The sequence below is a fragment of the Coenobita brevimanus genome, chromosome 26, assembly GCF_032717465.1.
Source record: "Coenobita brevimanus isolate Jiangsu-jjx chromosome 26, ASM3271746v2, whole genome shotgun sequence".
NCBI lineage: Eukaryota > Metazoa > Arthropoda > Malacostraca > Decapoda > Coenobitidae > Coenobita > Coenobita brevimanus.
In genome coordinates this window covers 22,683,667-22,699,300 of record NC_136979.1, presented here as the reverse complement: position 1 = coordinate 22,699,300, position 15,634 = coordinate 22,683,667, and the positions used below count along the sequence as shown (strand labels likewise).

Sequence of the window (15,634 nt, the reverse complement as noted above, 5' to 3'; positions counted from 1 at the left end):
TGCATGTCAGTGATTGCACGGTACATACAACAAGTTTATCGTACAATGAACAGTGAGGCACTGTATGAGATCATAATGACCATATACTGCATTAAAAAATGCTATCGTAAATCAAAAAGGAGACCTAGCATTTTCATTACAAGCAATTTATCACATACCAGTTCATTTTATAAAAAGGGTCAGCTGTAGATCACTGGAATGAAAGGGTTAACTTAAACTGCCATATGGCCAGCAACAAACCAGTGTCCTTGGTAGCAGCCTGGTAGAGATTTTTCCGGAGGATGGAAGTGTGATCAGGCAACTGAGGGTGTGGGGATCCAGGGTACACCCACAGGGAGCTACTCAGGCTACTGCTGCTCTCACACTGTGACACTGATAAAAAATACATACACTACATTAATATAATAACATAATATTACAGAAGTATCATCATATGTTACTTCACTTGAAAAAGTAAAAAAATGTATGCACATCATTACCTATAACATCAACACAGTCAAAACTGAGGCAAAACCTTTAAAACAGTCAAACCTCCTTGATCACTGGTTTTGTTATTGGTTTTTCTTTACCACAGTCTCATGAAAAATGCATTACCTTCAATACTGTAGGATGATTTGTATTTTTATGGCATTTGTGACTATATGCTCTCTTGCTCCTTAACCCTTTAAGTCCGGGTCGGGTCTTAAGACGGGTTCTCTTGATGGATTCCGGGTCGGGACTTTTGAGTAAAAGAGCCTCAGGCAACGGGTGGCATCGTTTGATACCCCCAACCTTCCACGTTGCACTCAGAGGGGTCTGGGCTCTGACGTCATATGTAAACAAACCTGCTGGTACAAATGTACCGGGTTTTAGGGTGGATTTTTTTTTTATTTTCGCATTTTATGCTCAAATAATTACCTAAAAATGACTCATAAACCATAAGATAATTTTCTACAAACAAATATATGCCTAAAATCCTTCAAAAATATGCTGTAATAACAGTACATGTGACCGATTTTTTTTTCACGTCTGCAACGCGCGGAGGTTAGGCAGCGCGATTATGCGTAGCGTGGAGTTAGAGGGAAGTCTTCACTTTTCGCCCTCAGCACAGTATTCAGATGAGATGGCAGAACCGGACAGCAATTTGCAGAACTCTGAAGTGACTAGTAGACTTGATGAAGAGAGGGAAGTGCATGACATCACCGATTTTGAAGGATTTTCCGACAGTGATACACAAACTCCGTCAACCTCAGGGGTATCAGTGAGTAGTGCTGGCGTGAAACGTAAGTTATCGCCAGGTTTGGAGTACGATAGTGATGACCAGGAGAGTGGTAGTGACAGTGAGGGGATGGCACAGGAGAGTGGTAGTGACAGTGAGGGGATGGCAGACAGTGACAGTGATGGATTTATTCCCGTGAGTGACGAGAGTGATGATGATTCAGACCTAAGTGATGATGATGATGATCCCAGGGTGTGTGACCCTCCCCGTAGGCCTGGTGGTATTGGTAGTGCTGGTGGATCTGGGTTTATCTGGGCAAATGGTGATAGATTCATACCAAATTGCTATAGATTTGATGCAACTCACAGTGGAGTGACAAGGGCTGCTGGAGTAGACAAAAACAGTTCTGAAATGGAGTATTTTCTCCTGTTTTTTGATGGTGAAATTCTTGATTATTTGGTACAAGAAATAAGTTTTTCTAATAAGAAAAGAATGTTCTGTTCAAACTATAAGAAGAAGAAAAGTTTTGTTGAATGAGAGGAAATAAGTTCTGTTCTAATTACTGGTAGCATTAGTAAAGTTCAGAAGTTGAAATTACAATTTTTTGAATATGGAAACAAGTTCTGTTTTGAAAATAATTGTACACAGAAGCAAGAAATAAGTTTTTCTAATAAGGAAAGAATGTTCTGTTCAAGCTATAAGTGAAAACACCAGATAGAAAAAAGTTGTTTGTTTACTTTCTGCGGCATCCTCATGGATTACCCATACTGCATTCATCAGCTTCATCAGCTGTAATTTCAGTAATGGGTAGGTAAAATATATTTATTTTATTATTTTTATTGATATTTCATCATTATCCATCATCCCAAACACATAAATCATAAAAATATGACATGTCAAATTTCCCGAAACTTTTGCCTCCCGGGGCATGTCTGCGGATTCTGAATTGCCTCACAGAGGGGTTAAGTCGTATCTGCCAGACAGATCTCCAAGAATGGTTGTTGCTTACGCTAGCTCTGATTCTGCTTCCCTCAAGGATCAGTTTTGGGTCCAACTCTATTTACAATCTACACAAGTAGCTTATTGTCTTTACTTGATGCTCACGACATGTCCTATCATTTTCATGTTAACACTCAGCTCTATGTTAAGATGTCAGATATTAACGATACCAAGACTAAGCTTGAATCTATGTGCTCTTTTGCTCCTTAAGTCGTGTCTGTCAGACAGACCCCCAAGAATAGTTGTTGCTTATGCTAGCTCTGATTCTGCTTCCCTCAAGGATCAGTTTTTGGGTCCAACTCTATTTACAATCTACAAAAGCAGTTTATTAACTTTACTTGATGCTCACAACATGTCCTATCATTTTTATGCTGATAGCACTCAGCTGTATGTTAAGATGTCAGATATTAATGATACCAAGACTAAGCTTGAATCTCTTATGTCTTTATTAAGATCTAGATGGCAAGGAAGAAACTGAAGCTGAATGATGGTAAAACCGAGATCAACATCACCTGAGGAAACGGAATGGGTGACGATTCTGTTAATGCCCTGGCTTTGAACACTGGTGTGTCACAGATTCATCCAGTCAGTTCTGTTCAAAATCTGGGTATTTACTTTACAAAGAACATATTAATCATGTTCTCAGAGGGTGCAACCTGCACATCAGAAATCTGTACTCCGTAACAAAATTCTGAATAGACATTACCTCTTTACCCCTTCGCGCAAGATGACGCAATGCGAGTCATAATCCTTGCGATCTGAAGAGTAACCGATGACGCAACATGCTGCAACTTCCCTAAAAATGGTTGTAGAAACTTTTCCCGTGGATGGATCTGCGTCAAATTTGGTTGAGTCAATGGTGAGGGTGGCCACATCTAAGGGAAATATATGGCAACACCCAGGAGCTTATCAGAGAGGCAGGCAGCCTATATTTAGCCCAGTATTCTCACGATAGTCAGGCTCAAAAGGTGTGTGAGCGCGAGGCTGGCCATTTAAACCTGCATTTCCCAGTACCGCACCGTCCATACCTTCCGTGTATTACAGTGATATTGTGTTATATATAGTGCAGTGTGCTTGTGAAGAAGGTGTATATGTGTTTCTTATATATGTTCAGAGAAAGCCTGATTTGAAAATTCCTAGCTGATTTTTATCATTCCCCTCCTGTTTTACACTAAACCTACAATGTCTCGCAAGGGCTTATCAGAGAAGGAGTACATGACAACTGACACCGCTGCCATCACTCCTAAGACAACTGACACCACCACCATCATTCCTATGACAACTGACACCACTGCCATCATTCCTATGACAACTGACATCACTGCCATCACTCCTATGGCAACTGACACCACTGCCATCACTCCTATGACAACTGACACCACTGCAATCACTCCTATGACAACTGACACCACTGCCATCATTCCTATGACAACTGACACCACTGCCATCACTCCTAAGACAAATGACACCACTGATATCAATCCTACGACAACTGACACCACTGCCATCACTCCTATGACAAGTGACACCACTGCCATCACTCCTATGACAACTGACATCATTGCCATCACTCCTATGACACCTGACACCACTGCCATCACTCCACATACACACACACACACACACACACACACACACACACACATACACACACTCACACACAAATGTAAGGATGAACTCAAACTGTTTTACAGATTTGTTATTGGCAAACTGAAACAAAAGGAAGGAATCACCAAACTGAAAGTAAAAGAAGAGGTCTATAAAGATGCAACAGTGCAAGCCGAAATAATGATTAAATGTTTCCAATCGGTTTTCTATCTATCTATCTATCTATTGCCTGACGCCTCAATCCCGTTTGGGGTGGCCACAAACAAATCGCCTCCAAGTCGCCCTGTCCCCCGCCATTTCACTGCCCTGCTCCCAACTCACACCCCCCTCTCTCATATACCTCTCCACCCCATCCCTCCATCTCATCCTCGGTCTCCCCCTCCCTCTTCCACCCTCCACCTCACTCACATACACTCTCTTTGTCAGTCTTTCACCCTCCATCCTCTCCACATGGCCAAACCACCTCAGTGTGTTCCTCACAACGCTTCCTATCACATCCACATCCACACCACAACGTTCCTTTATATCCTCATTCGTCAGCCTGTCTCTCCACGTGACTCCACAGGCTCCTCTTAAATAACTCATTTCCACTGCTCTCACTCTTGACTTGTGTCCTTCCAACAATGTCCAAGCTTCACTTCCGTACGTTAGAGTTGGTATCACAATACTGTCATGTAGTAACTTTTTTACTTCCATGCTCACTTCCCTGTTTCCTATCACTGCTTTCAAGGAACCAGCAACCTTTCTTCCCTGCTGTACCCTTTCAAGCACTTCACCCTCCAAACCTCCATCCTTACTCATCACACTACCCAAATACTTAAAACGTACTCACATTTTCCAATTCCTCACCATCCAACCTCGCTGTACATTCACTGACTTCACCTCTCTCAAAGACCATCACTTTACTCTTCCCTACATTCACCTTTAGGTTCCGTTTCTTACTCTCTCAAACTCATCCACCAAGCCTTGCAGCTCCCCTTCGTCTTCACTCAACAACACAGTATCATCTGCAAACAACAGTACAGGGAGTTTCCAAACACTATCCTCTCTCACCAGGGCCACTCCAACATCCACTACCCTACCTTGTACCTCTTTTATTACCCCATCCATGTACAGATTGAACAACCATGGAGACATGACACATCCCTGTTTCAAACCAACTTTCAAAGAGAAAAATTCACTTAGTTCACCATCCACACGCACTGCAGCCTTTGCACCATCGTACATACTCTTCACAGCATTCAACAACTTCCCATCTACTCCATATATTCTTAACACTTTCCACAATCCTTGTCTATCCACCCTGTCATACGCTTTCCCCAAATCCATGAAAGCCGCATACAACTTCTTTCCTTCTCTAGAAACTTTTCCACTAAAGATCTAAGAATGAATATCTGATCTACACAACCTCTTCCCTTCCTAAAGCCTCCCTGTTCTTCTCCAACTAATTTCTCTGTTCTTTCTCTTACTCTGTCTATAAGTATCCTACCATACACTTTTCCTATTATACTAAGAAGACAAATGCCCCTATGGTTACCACACACTTCTTTTTCCCCTTTTCCTTTGTACAAGGGAATAATTATACCTGACTTCCAATCCTCCGGGACTCTACCTTCCTCCCAGGCCAATCTGCACATCTTCCACATCCATTCTACTACTATCTCTCCCCCATGCATCAGCATTTCACCACACACTCCATCAATTCCTGGGGCTTTCCCAGATTTAACTTTCTTCATTGCTTCCACAACTTCTATCCTACTAATTTCTTCCTGTCTTCTCACCTCCCTCCTTCTCCCAGCCATTCCCCAGCCACTTATACTCGCATTACTTCCATCCTCTACGTTCAACAATTCCTTAAAGTGTTCTCTCCATCTGCTCACTTTTTCTCCCTTCTCCACTAGTAATCTACCATTTTTATCTTTCACTCCCCTGCTAACTTCATTTCCACCCTGTCTTACTCTTTTCACTTCTCTCCACAACATTTTCTTACAGTCCCTCCACTTTACACTCAAATTCCTTCCAAATTCCTCATCCACTCTCTTCTTACTCTCTCTTACTAATATCTTCACCTCTCTCTTCCTTTCCACATATAACTCTCTCTTCCGCCTCTCAACTTCTTCCACGCCCCTATTTCTCAACCATTCATTGTATGCTTTCTTCTTTTGTGCCACAGCCTGTTTCACCTCTTCTGTCCACCACGCTGTTCCTTGCACCCCCCTCCAATCGGTTTTCACTTATGAAAAGGAGTTTGTGGAAGGGGAGAGAGTGATTAGAAATGTATCGGTGATAAAAGATATAAAAGTGGAGGTACAGGAAGTGTATAAATTACTGGAAACTCAAGATGTAAGGAAAGCCCCAGGACCTGATGGAATTTCTAATTGGGTACTGAAGGAATGCAGAGAACAACTGGAGGATAAAATTCACAGTTTAATTGTGTGTTCTCTGGAAGAGGGGAAAGTGCCACAAGAATGGAAGAGGGCAAATGTGGCATCAATTTATAAGGGAGGAAACAGGGAAGAACCCCTGAATTATAGACCAGTGTCTCTAACCAGCATGGTGGCAAAATTGTGCAAGAGAATCCTGAAAGACAGATGGATAAAATATCTAGAAGAGATGAATATTTTGGTTGAATGTCAGTTTGGTTTCAGAAGTGGAAGGTCATGTGTTTCCAACCTGTTGAGCTTTTACTCAAGAGCGGCTGACGTAGTACAGGAGAGAGATGGTTGGGTGGATTGTGTGTACTTAGAGAAGGCCTTCGACAAGGTACCTCAGAAGAGACTAATGTGGAAACTAGAGTACATAGGAGAACTGAAGGGGAAACTCCTGGAATGGATGAGAGACTTTCTGAGAGACAGACAAATGAGGATTGTAATAATGGATAGGATGTCTGGATGGAAAGAAGTAACAAGTGGAGTCCCTCAAGGCTCAATGCTGGTGCCAGTAATGTTCCTGATTTATGTAAATGATATGGTAGATGGAGTGAACAGTTATGCAAGTGTTTGCTGATGATGTAAAGATCTTGGGGAAGGTAGAGGTTGAGGAGGATTTTAAAATGCTGGAGGAGGATCTGGATAGGATACATGATTGGAGCCGGATGTGGGAAATTAAATTTAATGTAAAGAAATGTAAAATATTGGAAATGGGTAAAAGTACAAGGAGGCCATCACTGAATTATTTGCTGGGTAATGAATTAATCACAAAAACGAGAGAAGAGAAAGATTTGGGAGTGCTGGTCCAAGATAGTTTGTCACCTGAAAACCATATTAACAAGATAGTTAGAGAGACATATAAACTCTTGACTAACATAAAAGTAGAATTTCATTTTATGGATGAGGAGATGATGAAAAAATTGATAGTGGCCATGATCCGCCCCAGGTTAGAATATGCAGCGGTAGTGTGGTCCCCACACAAAAAGAAAGATATAAACAAGATTGAGCGAATACAAAGAACAGCAACCAGGATGGTCCCCTGTCTGGCAGATCTGTCATACAGAAAGAGGCTGGTAAAGCGGGATTTGCCTTCCTCAGAAGAAAGGAGAAAGAGAGGAGACATGATTGCAGTGTTCAGGACCATGATAGGAGTAGATAAAATTGACTGAGATCTGTCTGTATGGAATAAGAGAGCAACAACAGGACATGGAATGAAATTGAAGAAGTCAAGCTGCTTGAAGGATATCAAGAAATATAGTTTTCCTTATAGAAATATAGACCTGTGGAATAGCCTGGACAAAGAGATCGTCCAGTCTAAAAACTTAAACCAGTTTAAAGCTAAATTTTACTTACTGAGAAACAGCAACGGGAACTCACGAGCATAGCATATCTCGTGTATATCACAATTAGGTATATTAGGTAAATACATAAATATTTGGAACGACTAAGACGAAGAGGTGGTGCAGGCGAAAAACATTCATGTGTGTACAAGTACACTAGATAAATGTGGATATGGAGACAGGACAACACGAGCATTACTCAATTCCTGTATACTACACATAGGTAAATACACACACACACACACACACACACACACTCTCTCTCTCTCTCTCTCACATATATATATATATATATATATATGCAGTAATCATGGTACTTTCCGGACGCCCACTTTCCGGACACCCCACTTACCAGACATTGTGGGCCTGGACCTTCAGATCCCAAAAATGGCCAAAAAATGAAAAAAATCCCCACAAAATCCGAATTTTTTCCCACCCGTAATTTGAAATTGCCGCGCGGCACTGAACAGCTGCTACACCACGGACCCTTCACCCCTTCCTTCCTCCCCCCTCCCCCCTCCCCTGTCAGGCTTGCCATTTGGTATTTTACATTACCAAATGTGGGCCAATTTGGTAATGAAAAATTCGTTTGGTAATGAATCAGAATAATGAATTACCAAATGGATTTTTCACATGTATGATGATACACAGGATGGAGATGGTGGATTGTCTGCTCTCTCTGATTAATCTGCTTGCCTACAAAAAGTGAAAATAATCAACATGCTGTTAATTATAAGGAGAGTGATTACAAATATTTACACTTGTTGAGAGGCGGAAGAGAGAATTATATGTAGAAAGAAAGAGAGAGGTGAAAAGATTAGTAAGAGACAGTAAGAAGACAGTGGATGAGGAATTTGGAAGGAATTTGAGTGTAAAGTGGAGGGACTGTAAGAAAATGTTCTGGAAAGAGGTGAAAAGAGTAAGACAGGGTGGAAGTGAAGTTAGCAGGGGGGTGAAAGATAAAAATGGTAGATTACTAGTGGAGAAGGGAGAAAAAGTGAGCAGATGGAGAGAACACTTTAAGGAATTGTTGAACATAGAGGATGGAAGTAATGCGAGTATAAGTGGCTGGGGAATGGCTGGGAGAAGGAGGGAGGTGAGAAGACAGGAAGAAATCAGTAGGATAGAAGTTGTGGAAGCAATGGAGAAAGTTAAATCAGGGAAAGCCCCAGGAATTGATGGAGTGTGTGGTGAAATGCTGAAGCATGGGGGAGAGATAGTAGTAGAATGGATGTGGAAGATGTGCAGATTGGCCTGGGAGGAAGGTAGAGTCCCGGAGGATTGGAAGTCAGGTATAATTATTCCCTTGTACAAAGGAAAAGGGGAAAGAGAAGTGTGTGGTAATCATAGGGGCATTTGTCTTCTTGGTATAATAGGAAAAGTGTATGGTAGGATACTCATTGACAGAGTTAGAGAAAAAACAGAGAAATTAGTTGGAGAAGAGGATACTCATTGACAGAGTTAGAGAAAAAACAGAGAAATTAGTTGGAGAAGAACAGGGAGGCTTTAGGAAGGGAAGAGGTTGTGTAGATCAGATATTCATTCTTAGATCTTTAGTGGAAAAGTTTCTAGAGAAGGGAAAGAAGTTGTATGCGGCTTTCATGGATTTGGAGAAAGCATATGACAGGGTGGTTAGACAAGGATTGTGGAAAGTGTTAAGAATATATGGAGTAGATGGGAAGTTGTTGAATGCTGTGAAGAGTATGTACGATGGTGCGAAGGCTGCAGTGCATGTGGATGGTGAACTAAGTAAATTTTTCTCTTTGAAAGTTGGGTTGAAACAGGGATGTGTCATGTCTCCATGGTTGTTCAATCTGTACATGGATGGGGTAATAAAAGAGGTACAAGGTAGGGTAGTGGATGTTGGAGTGGCTCTGGTGAGAGAGGGTAGTGTTTGGAAACTCCCTGTACTGTTGTCTGCAGATGATACTGTGTTGTTGAGTGAAGACGAAGGGGAGCTGCAAGGCTTGGTGGATGAGTTTGGGAGAGTGTGTAAGAAACGGAATCTAAAGGTGAATGTAGGGAAGAGTAAAGTGATGGTCTTTGAGAGGGGTGAAGTCAGTGAATGTACAGCGAGGTTGGATGGTGAGGAATTGGAAAATGTGAGTACGTTTAAGTACTTGGGTAGTCTGATGAGTAAGGATGGAGGTTTGGAGGGTGAAGTGCTTGAAAGGGTACAGCAGAGAAGAAAGGTTGCTGGTTCTTTGAAAGTAGTGATAAGAAACAGGGAAGTGAGCATGAAAGTGAAAAAGTTACTACATGACAGTATTGTGATATCAACTCTAACGTATGGGAGTGAAGCTTGGACGTTGTTGGAAGGACACAAGTCAAGAGTGAGAGCAGTGGAAATGAGTTACTTAAGAGGAGCCTGTGGAGTCACATGGAGAGACAGGCTGACAAATGAGGATATAATGGAGCGTTGTGGTGTGGATGTGGATGTGACAGGAAGCGTTATGAGGAACACACTGAGGTGGTTTGGCCATGTGGAGAGAATGGAGGGTGAAAGACTGACGAAGAGAGTGTAAGTGAGTGAGGTGGAGGGGGGAAGAGGGAGGGGGAGGCCGAGGATGAGATGGAGGGATGGGGTGGGGAGGTATATGAGAGAGGGGGGTGTGAGTTGGGAGCAGGGCAGTGAAATGGCGGGGGACAGGGCAACTTGGAGGCGATTTGTTTGTGGCCATCCCAAACGGGATAGAGGCGTCTGGCAATAGATAGATAGATAGATATATAATTAGTGAAGATTAAATACTTCATTTAAGAATTTGGTAATGAAAATTGAGGAGTTTGGTAATGTGGCCGAGTTCAGATCAGGCAACCCTGTTCCCAGTTACTGCCTGACCTTCGTTCAGGGAAGACGTCCATCGTAATCGATGCTGCACATGCTCGTTTTTTGTGAATAAACAGCGAATAAACCGCAGTAACACACCATTAGATCACATGGGAATTTACAATGTTGTGCATTGTTATGAAATTAGAATTTAGAGTGCAAAGGATTAACTGTGGAGTGCAAAGTGGTGGTTGGAATAGCGGTTGAAACTGGTGTGGTTCAGTTAAGAAGAATGTGCAGTGTTAAACAGTTATAATTCACAGTGAAAAGAATTAAGTGTAGCACAACACTGGATTACTGTCTGTGCTTCAAGAGCATTTTCACAACTACCAGAGTCTTAGAGAGTTAGAGGAGGTGGCCACAGATGTGCTGTAAGTATCCTGTATGCTGCTAGGCCTAAGTATTTTCCATACTCACTTCCAATTCCTCATTCTCTGGTTCCTTTTCATTTATTTCATGCTTTATGTCCATTATTGGTGTGAACAGGGTCTTAAATAGGTTTAAATAAGTACTACGCATGTCTCGTAGGGAGTTTTTTAGGTGGCTTTCAAAGTTAGGCTGGGTTAGGGTCCATACGTACCAGTCCCGCAGTCAGAGGCCCACTTTACAGATGGGACCACTTTCTGGACATGCCTTTGTCCCTATTACATCGGATAGTGGAGGGATTACTGTATATAGATAGATAGATAGTAGATAGATAGATAGATAGATAAACAGATAGATAGATGTAGATATGATAAACTTGAAAGCTGATAACAGAGTAAATTTTGATTTAGTAATGATGCAACTCTTCAACAACAACAACATTTGCATCAGAGGAGCTTATTCAATATAATCATGTTTTTTTAGGTTATCTGTAATGAAACCAGATTATTTAATTATGCTTAGGAATGGTAAAGAAAGTCAGACAGGGTGCCAAAGAAGTTAGCTGGGGACTGAAAGATAAAAATGGTAGATTACTAGTGGAATGGAGAAAAAGTGAGTAGATGGAGAGAACACTTTAAAGAATTGTTGAAAACAGAGAATGAAACTAATGCAAGTATGAGTGGCTGGGGAATAGCTGGGAGATGGAGAGATGTGAGAAGAGAGGAAGAAATCAGCAGGACGGAAGTTGTGGAAGCAATGATGTAAGTTAAAAAGGGGAAAGCCCTATTAACTGATGGATTGTGTGGTGAAATGCTGAAGCATGGGGAAGAGATAGTAGTAGAATGGATGTGAAAGATGTGCAGATTGGCCTGGGAGGAAGGTAGAGTCCCGGAGGATTGGAAGGCAGGTGTAATTATTCCCCTGTACAAAGGAAAAGGGGAAAAAGAAGTGTGTGGTAATCATATGGGCATTTGTCTACTTAGTGTAATAGGAAAAGTATATGGTACAATACTTACTGACAGAGTTAGGGAAATAACAGAGGTATTAGTTGATCGACAGAGAGGGCCTAACTCTCGGTCAAGTCTACAACGCTGACGAAACTGGTTTATTCTATTGCTCTTTGCCAACAAACACTCTAGCCGAGGAGACGGAGAAGCGTGTACCTGGCCGCAAGCTCTCCAAGCAACGGATATCTGCTTTATGTTGTGCCAGTGCTAACAGCATGCACCGGCTTAAGCCCGTTATTGTTGGCCGTGCAAAGCAGCCTCGGTGTCTTCGTGAGGTGATGGATGTCCTTCCTGTCGTTTGATACCATTCTTTGAAGGCATGGTTCACTGCCCACATCTTCAAAGACTGGTTCCACCGCCATTTCATCAAGGAGGTCATCCATTACCAGACGAAGACAATGAGAATCCTGCACGACCAGGTACAGGCCCTCCTTCTCCTCGACAAAGCACCTGCTCTCCCGTGCGACAAGGACTTGGTGGCTGAGAATGGGCACATTAGATGCATGTTTCTGCCACCTAATTCGACTGCTCTCATCCAACCAATGGACCAAGGAGTGATCGTGGCAATGAAGAGGCTGTACTGACGGAAGTTCCTGGACGAGGTGATGGTTGTTCTCGAGGATGAGGACAAGCGCAGGGAGAGACAGGACATGCCAGGCCAGAGGACTTTGGAAAACCTTCGCCGCTACAACATCAAATCTGCAATCTACAACTGAGCCAGTGCATGGAAGGAAGTCCCTGTCAAGACTCTTGAAAATGGTTGGTCTCGTCTTATTCTCGGAACGGATGTGGAGCACGATTTCCTAGGTTTTGACGTGGATTACTTCCATGCACATCTATGTGCGCATGGAGACGACGTTGATGTGGACAAAGTGCGTGAGTGGTTGGATGACGACGAGGGCGATCCTGGGTATCAGACCATGTCTGATATTGAGATCGCATCTTCAGTTGCAGGTGTCAGTACCCAGCTTGAAGATTCCGACAAGGACAGCGACGATGATGCGGAATCCTCTCAGCGGGACACTACTCCAGCCATCCCCAAGCTAATCGCACTCCAGGAACACGTAGAGTTTGTTCTCAACTACCTGGAACACCCGGACTGCGACAGGGAGATGGGGTCCTTGGGATTTGTGGAGGAAGTGCGCGCTTTCAGGCAGCACATCATTAATAGCCAATATCGTCGTTCCTTGCGTCAATCAACCATTGACAGCGTTTTCAGACCCGTGACCCCCGCTGTGCCCAGCCCTGGCTTGACACCATTGCCTCCCCAAGACAGGCCCTTATCCTCCAAGCCAGATGCCCAGCACATCAGGCACGGTGGAGTCACCACTGGACGTGAGTTTGCGCCTGTCTTCAGAGTCGTCTGCAGTGGGTAATCCATCACCATGATCCAGCGACACACCCCTAGGCCACCTGCTTCAGCTACTCTCAGACTCTGACAGTGATTAAACGACAAGAACTCTCCACTAGACCACACAGGAATTTACAGTGTTGTGCAGTGAAGAAAACAGTGCGTAGTGTTAAGAAATTAGAAATGTGAGTGCAAAGACCAAAGTGCAGAGTGCAACGCTGATTTTACTGACGTTCAATGGGGCCCAAATTAGAATAGAGTGTGTAATGTTAAGAAAATGGATTTATGAGTGCAAAGACTTTAGTGCAGAGTGCAACACTTATTAAGGTGCAATGGAGCGCAAGTAAGACTAGAGTGCGCAGTGTTAAGATAATGGAATTCTGAGTGTAAATGACTAAGTTCAGTGCAAGACTTCATGTACAGTGTACTGCAGGTGCTTCAGGTACTCCTTTTTACTGTCAGAGTCTGAAAGGAGGCGGGTTATTCATCGAGATGGCCAGGGACTTGTTGTAAGCACCCAGAATGTTTCATATTTTCCATACTTACCTCTAAAACCTCATTTCACTCTTTTATGTCCCTAATTGGTGCGAATAGGGTCTTAGGTGCTATGCATGTGCAGTAGGGAGGTGTTTTTCTGAGTTAGGCTAGGTTAGGGTCCATAAGTACCAGTCCAGGGGCCTGGGACTTCTTGTAAGTACCCGGAATGTTTAATATTGTATAAACTCACCTCTAAAACCTCATTCTCTGGTTCTTTTGCATTTATTTCAGTCTCTTATGTCCCTTATTGGTGTGATTTGGGTCTTAAATAGGTGCTATGCATGTCCAGAGGGAGTTGTATAGGTGTTTTTCTGAGTCAGGGTAGGTTAGGGTCCATTAGTACAAGTCCAGGAGGCAGAGGCCCACTATCCGGACGGGAACATTTTCCGGACATGCTTTTGACTCTTTTACATCAGAAGTGGAGGGATTACTGTTTGGGAATTTTGTCCAATAGCTCCTCGAGTCCGATAAAAGCAAATTTCGGTCTACCAAAGTTGGTTATATTGAGGTTTTACTGTATATATATATATATATATATATATATATATATATATATATATATATATATATATATATATATATATATATATATATATATATATATATATATATATATATATATATATATATATATATATATATATATATATATATATATATATAAATATAAATATATATATATATATATATATATATATATATATATATAAGTATATATATATATGTATATATATATATATATATATATATATATATATATATATATATATATACTGTATATATATATGTATATATATAGCACACAGGACTACCAAACAGCAAACCTTGTACGAACAGTGCAGTATGAAGATGCACAGACAAGATCTATAGTATATGTACCATTTTTCTGTCAATTAAAGGATTGTTTCTCTGCAGAACTGAGCTTTAACGAAATTGCCAAATGTCGTTCATCTCCTCGTCTCAAGAGTTACTCTACACCAACTGGCCCCATTTACTTTGTCTTCTTTATTAGACAGAGCATATCACTTTATTTAGACCACAGATAGAAGAGTGAATGTAAATATTACAACTAAATAAAGTACATGGAAACTAATGGATGCGGGCTGTTGGCACTTATTTCTACAGCATGTGTACAGGCAAACCCTGGTTTACCAGTGCAATTGGTTAAGTGAAAACCCATCGCTAGAAGGGGTATCGTATCTCAGGATAGATTTAACATGTAGAGTATAGGGATGCGTTTTTGAGCCTTGGGTTTCCCCTCAAGTGCAAAACCCATCCAAATGAGTCCAAAAAAAGGCTTAAAGCCAATCTAAATGCCCTAACAGATGTAAAAGAAGCTAGCCTAAGCCTAAAACCGGTGTCCGTCTCCCTTGTGCCCAGTCAAGGTCACTGGAGAATGCAATCTCCGACACGTATGCAAACTCAGTTGGGAAGAAGCACCAGCACTGTACACAGTACAATCCCACCATCAGACGGTCCTGGGATAATTAAATAAACATTTGTTATGCATAATAATAATATATGAATGACACAGAGTCATCCAAGGCACGAACTGTTGTGACGGAGAATCGATGTTTTGACGGGGAATGCGATCGATGAGGCGATTGGGATAGCCTTTTCAACGGCCCCTCTTTATGTCGTTTTAGTTACTGTTCTGGTTGCTGAGCTCCATTATTTTCTTCTCTCTCATTTTTCAACATTTATTTAGAAATTCTGTCGTATTTTCAAGGCGTTTTCCCTTGAACAGCCTGAATGTAAACACATGATTTATCGATCGATGATGTGATCTGGATAGTCTTTTCAAAAGCCCATCATTATGTCGTTTTGGTTACTGTTCTGGTTGCTGAGCTCCTTTATTTTCTTAACTCTTATTTTCCAACATTTACTTAGAAATTCCTTTGTATTTTCAGAGAATTTTACCTTGGACAGCCCGAATGTAAACACATGATTTATCGATCGATGATGCAGTGAG

General features: G+C 41.9%; 1 protein-coding gene across 1 annotated transcript in view; it reads right to left on the bottom strand.

The window, feature by feature from the left end:
• LOC145394076 (transmembrane protein 209) overlaps nucleotides 1–15,634 on the bottom strand; it is a 478,224-nt gene that overhangs the window by 204,399 nt on the left and 258,191 nt on the right. Inside the window, exon 7 of the mRNA XM_080268043.1 lies at nucleotides 241–372. Coding sequence (XP_080124169.1) covers nucleotides 241–372 — 132 coding nt within the window. The remainder of the gene's footprint in view (nucleotides 1–240; nucleotides 373–15,634) is intronic.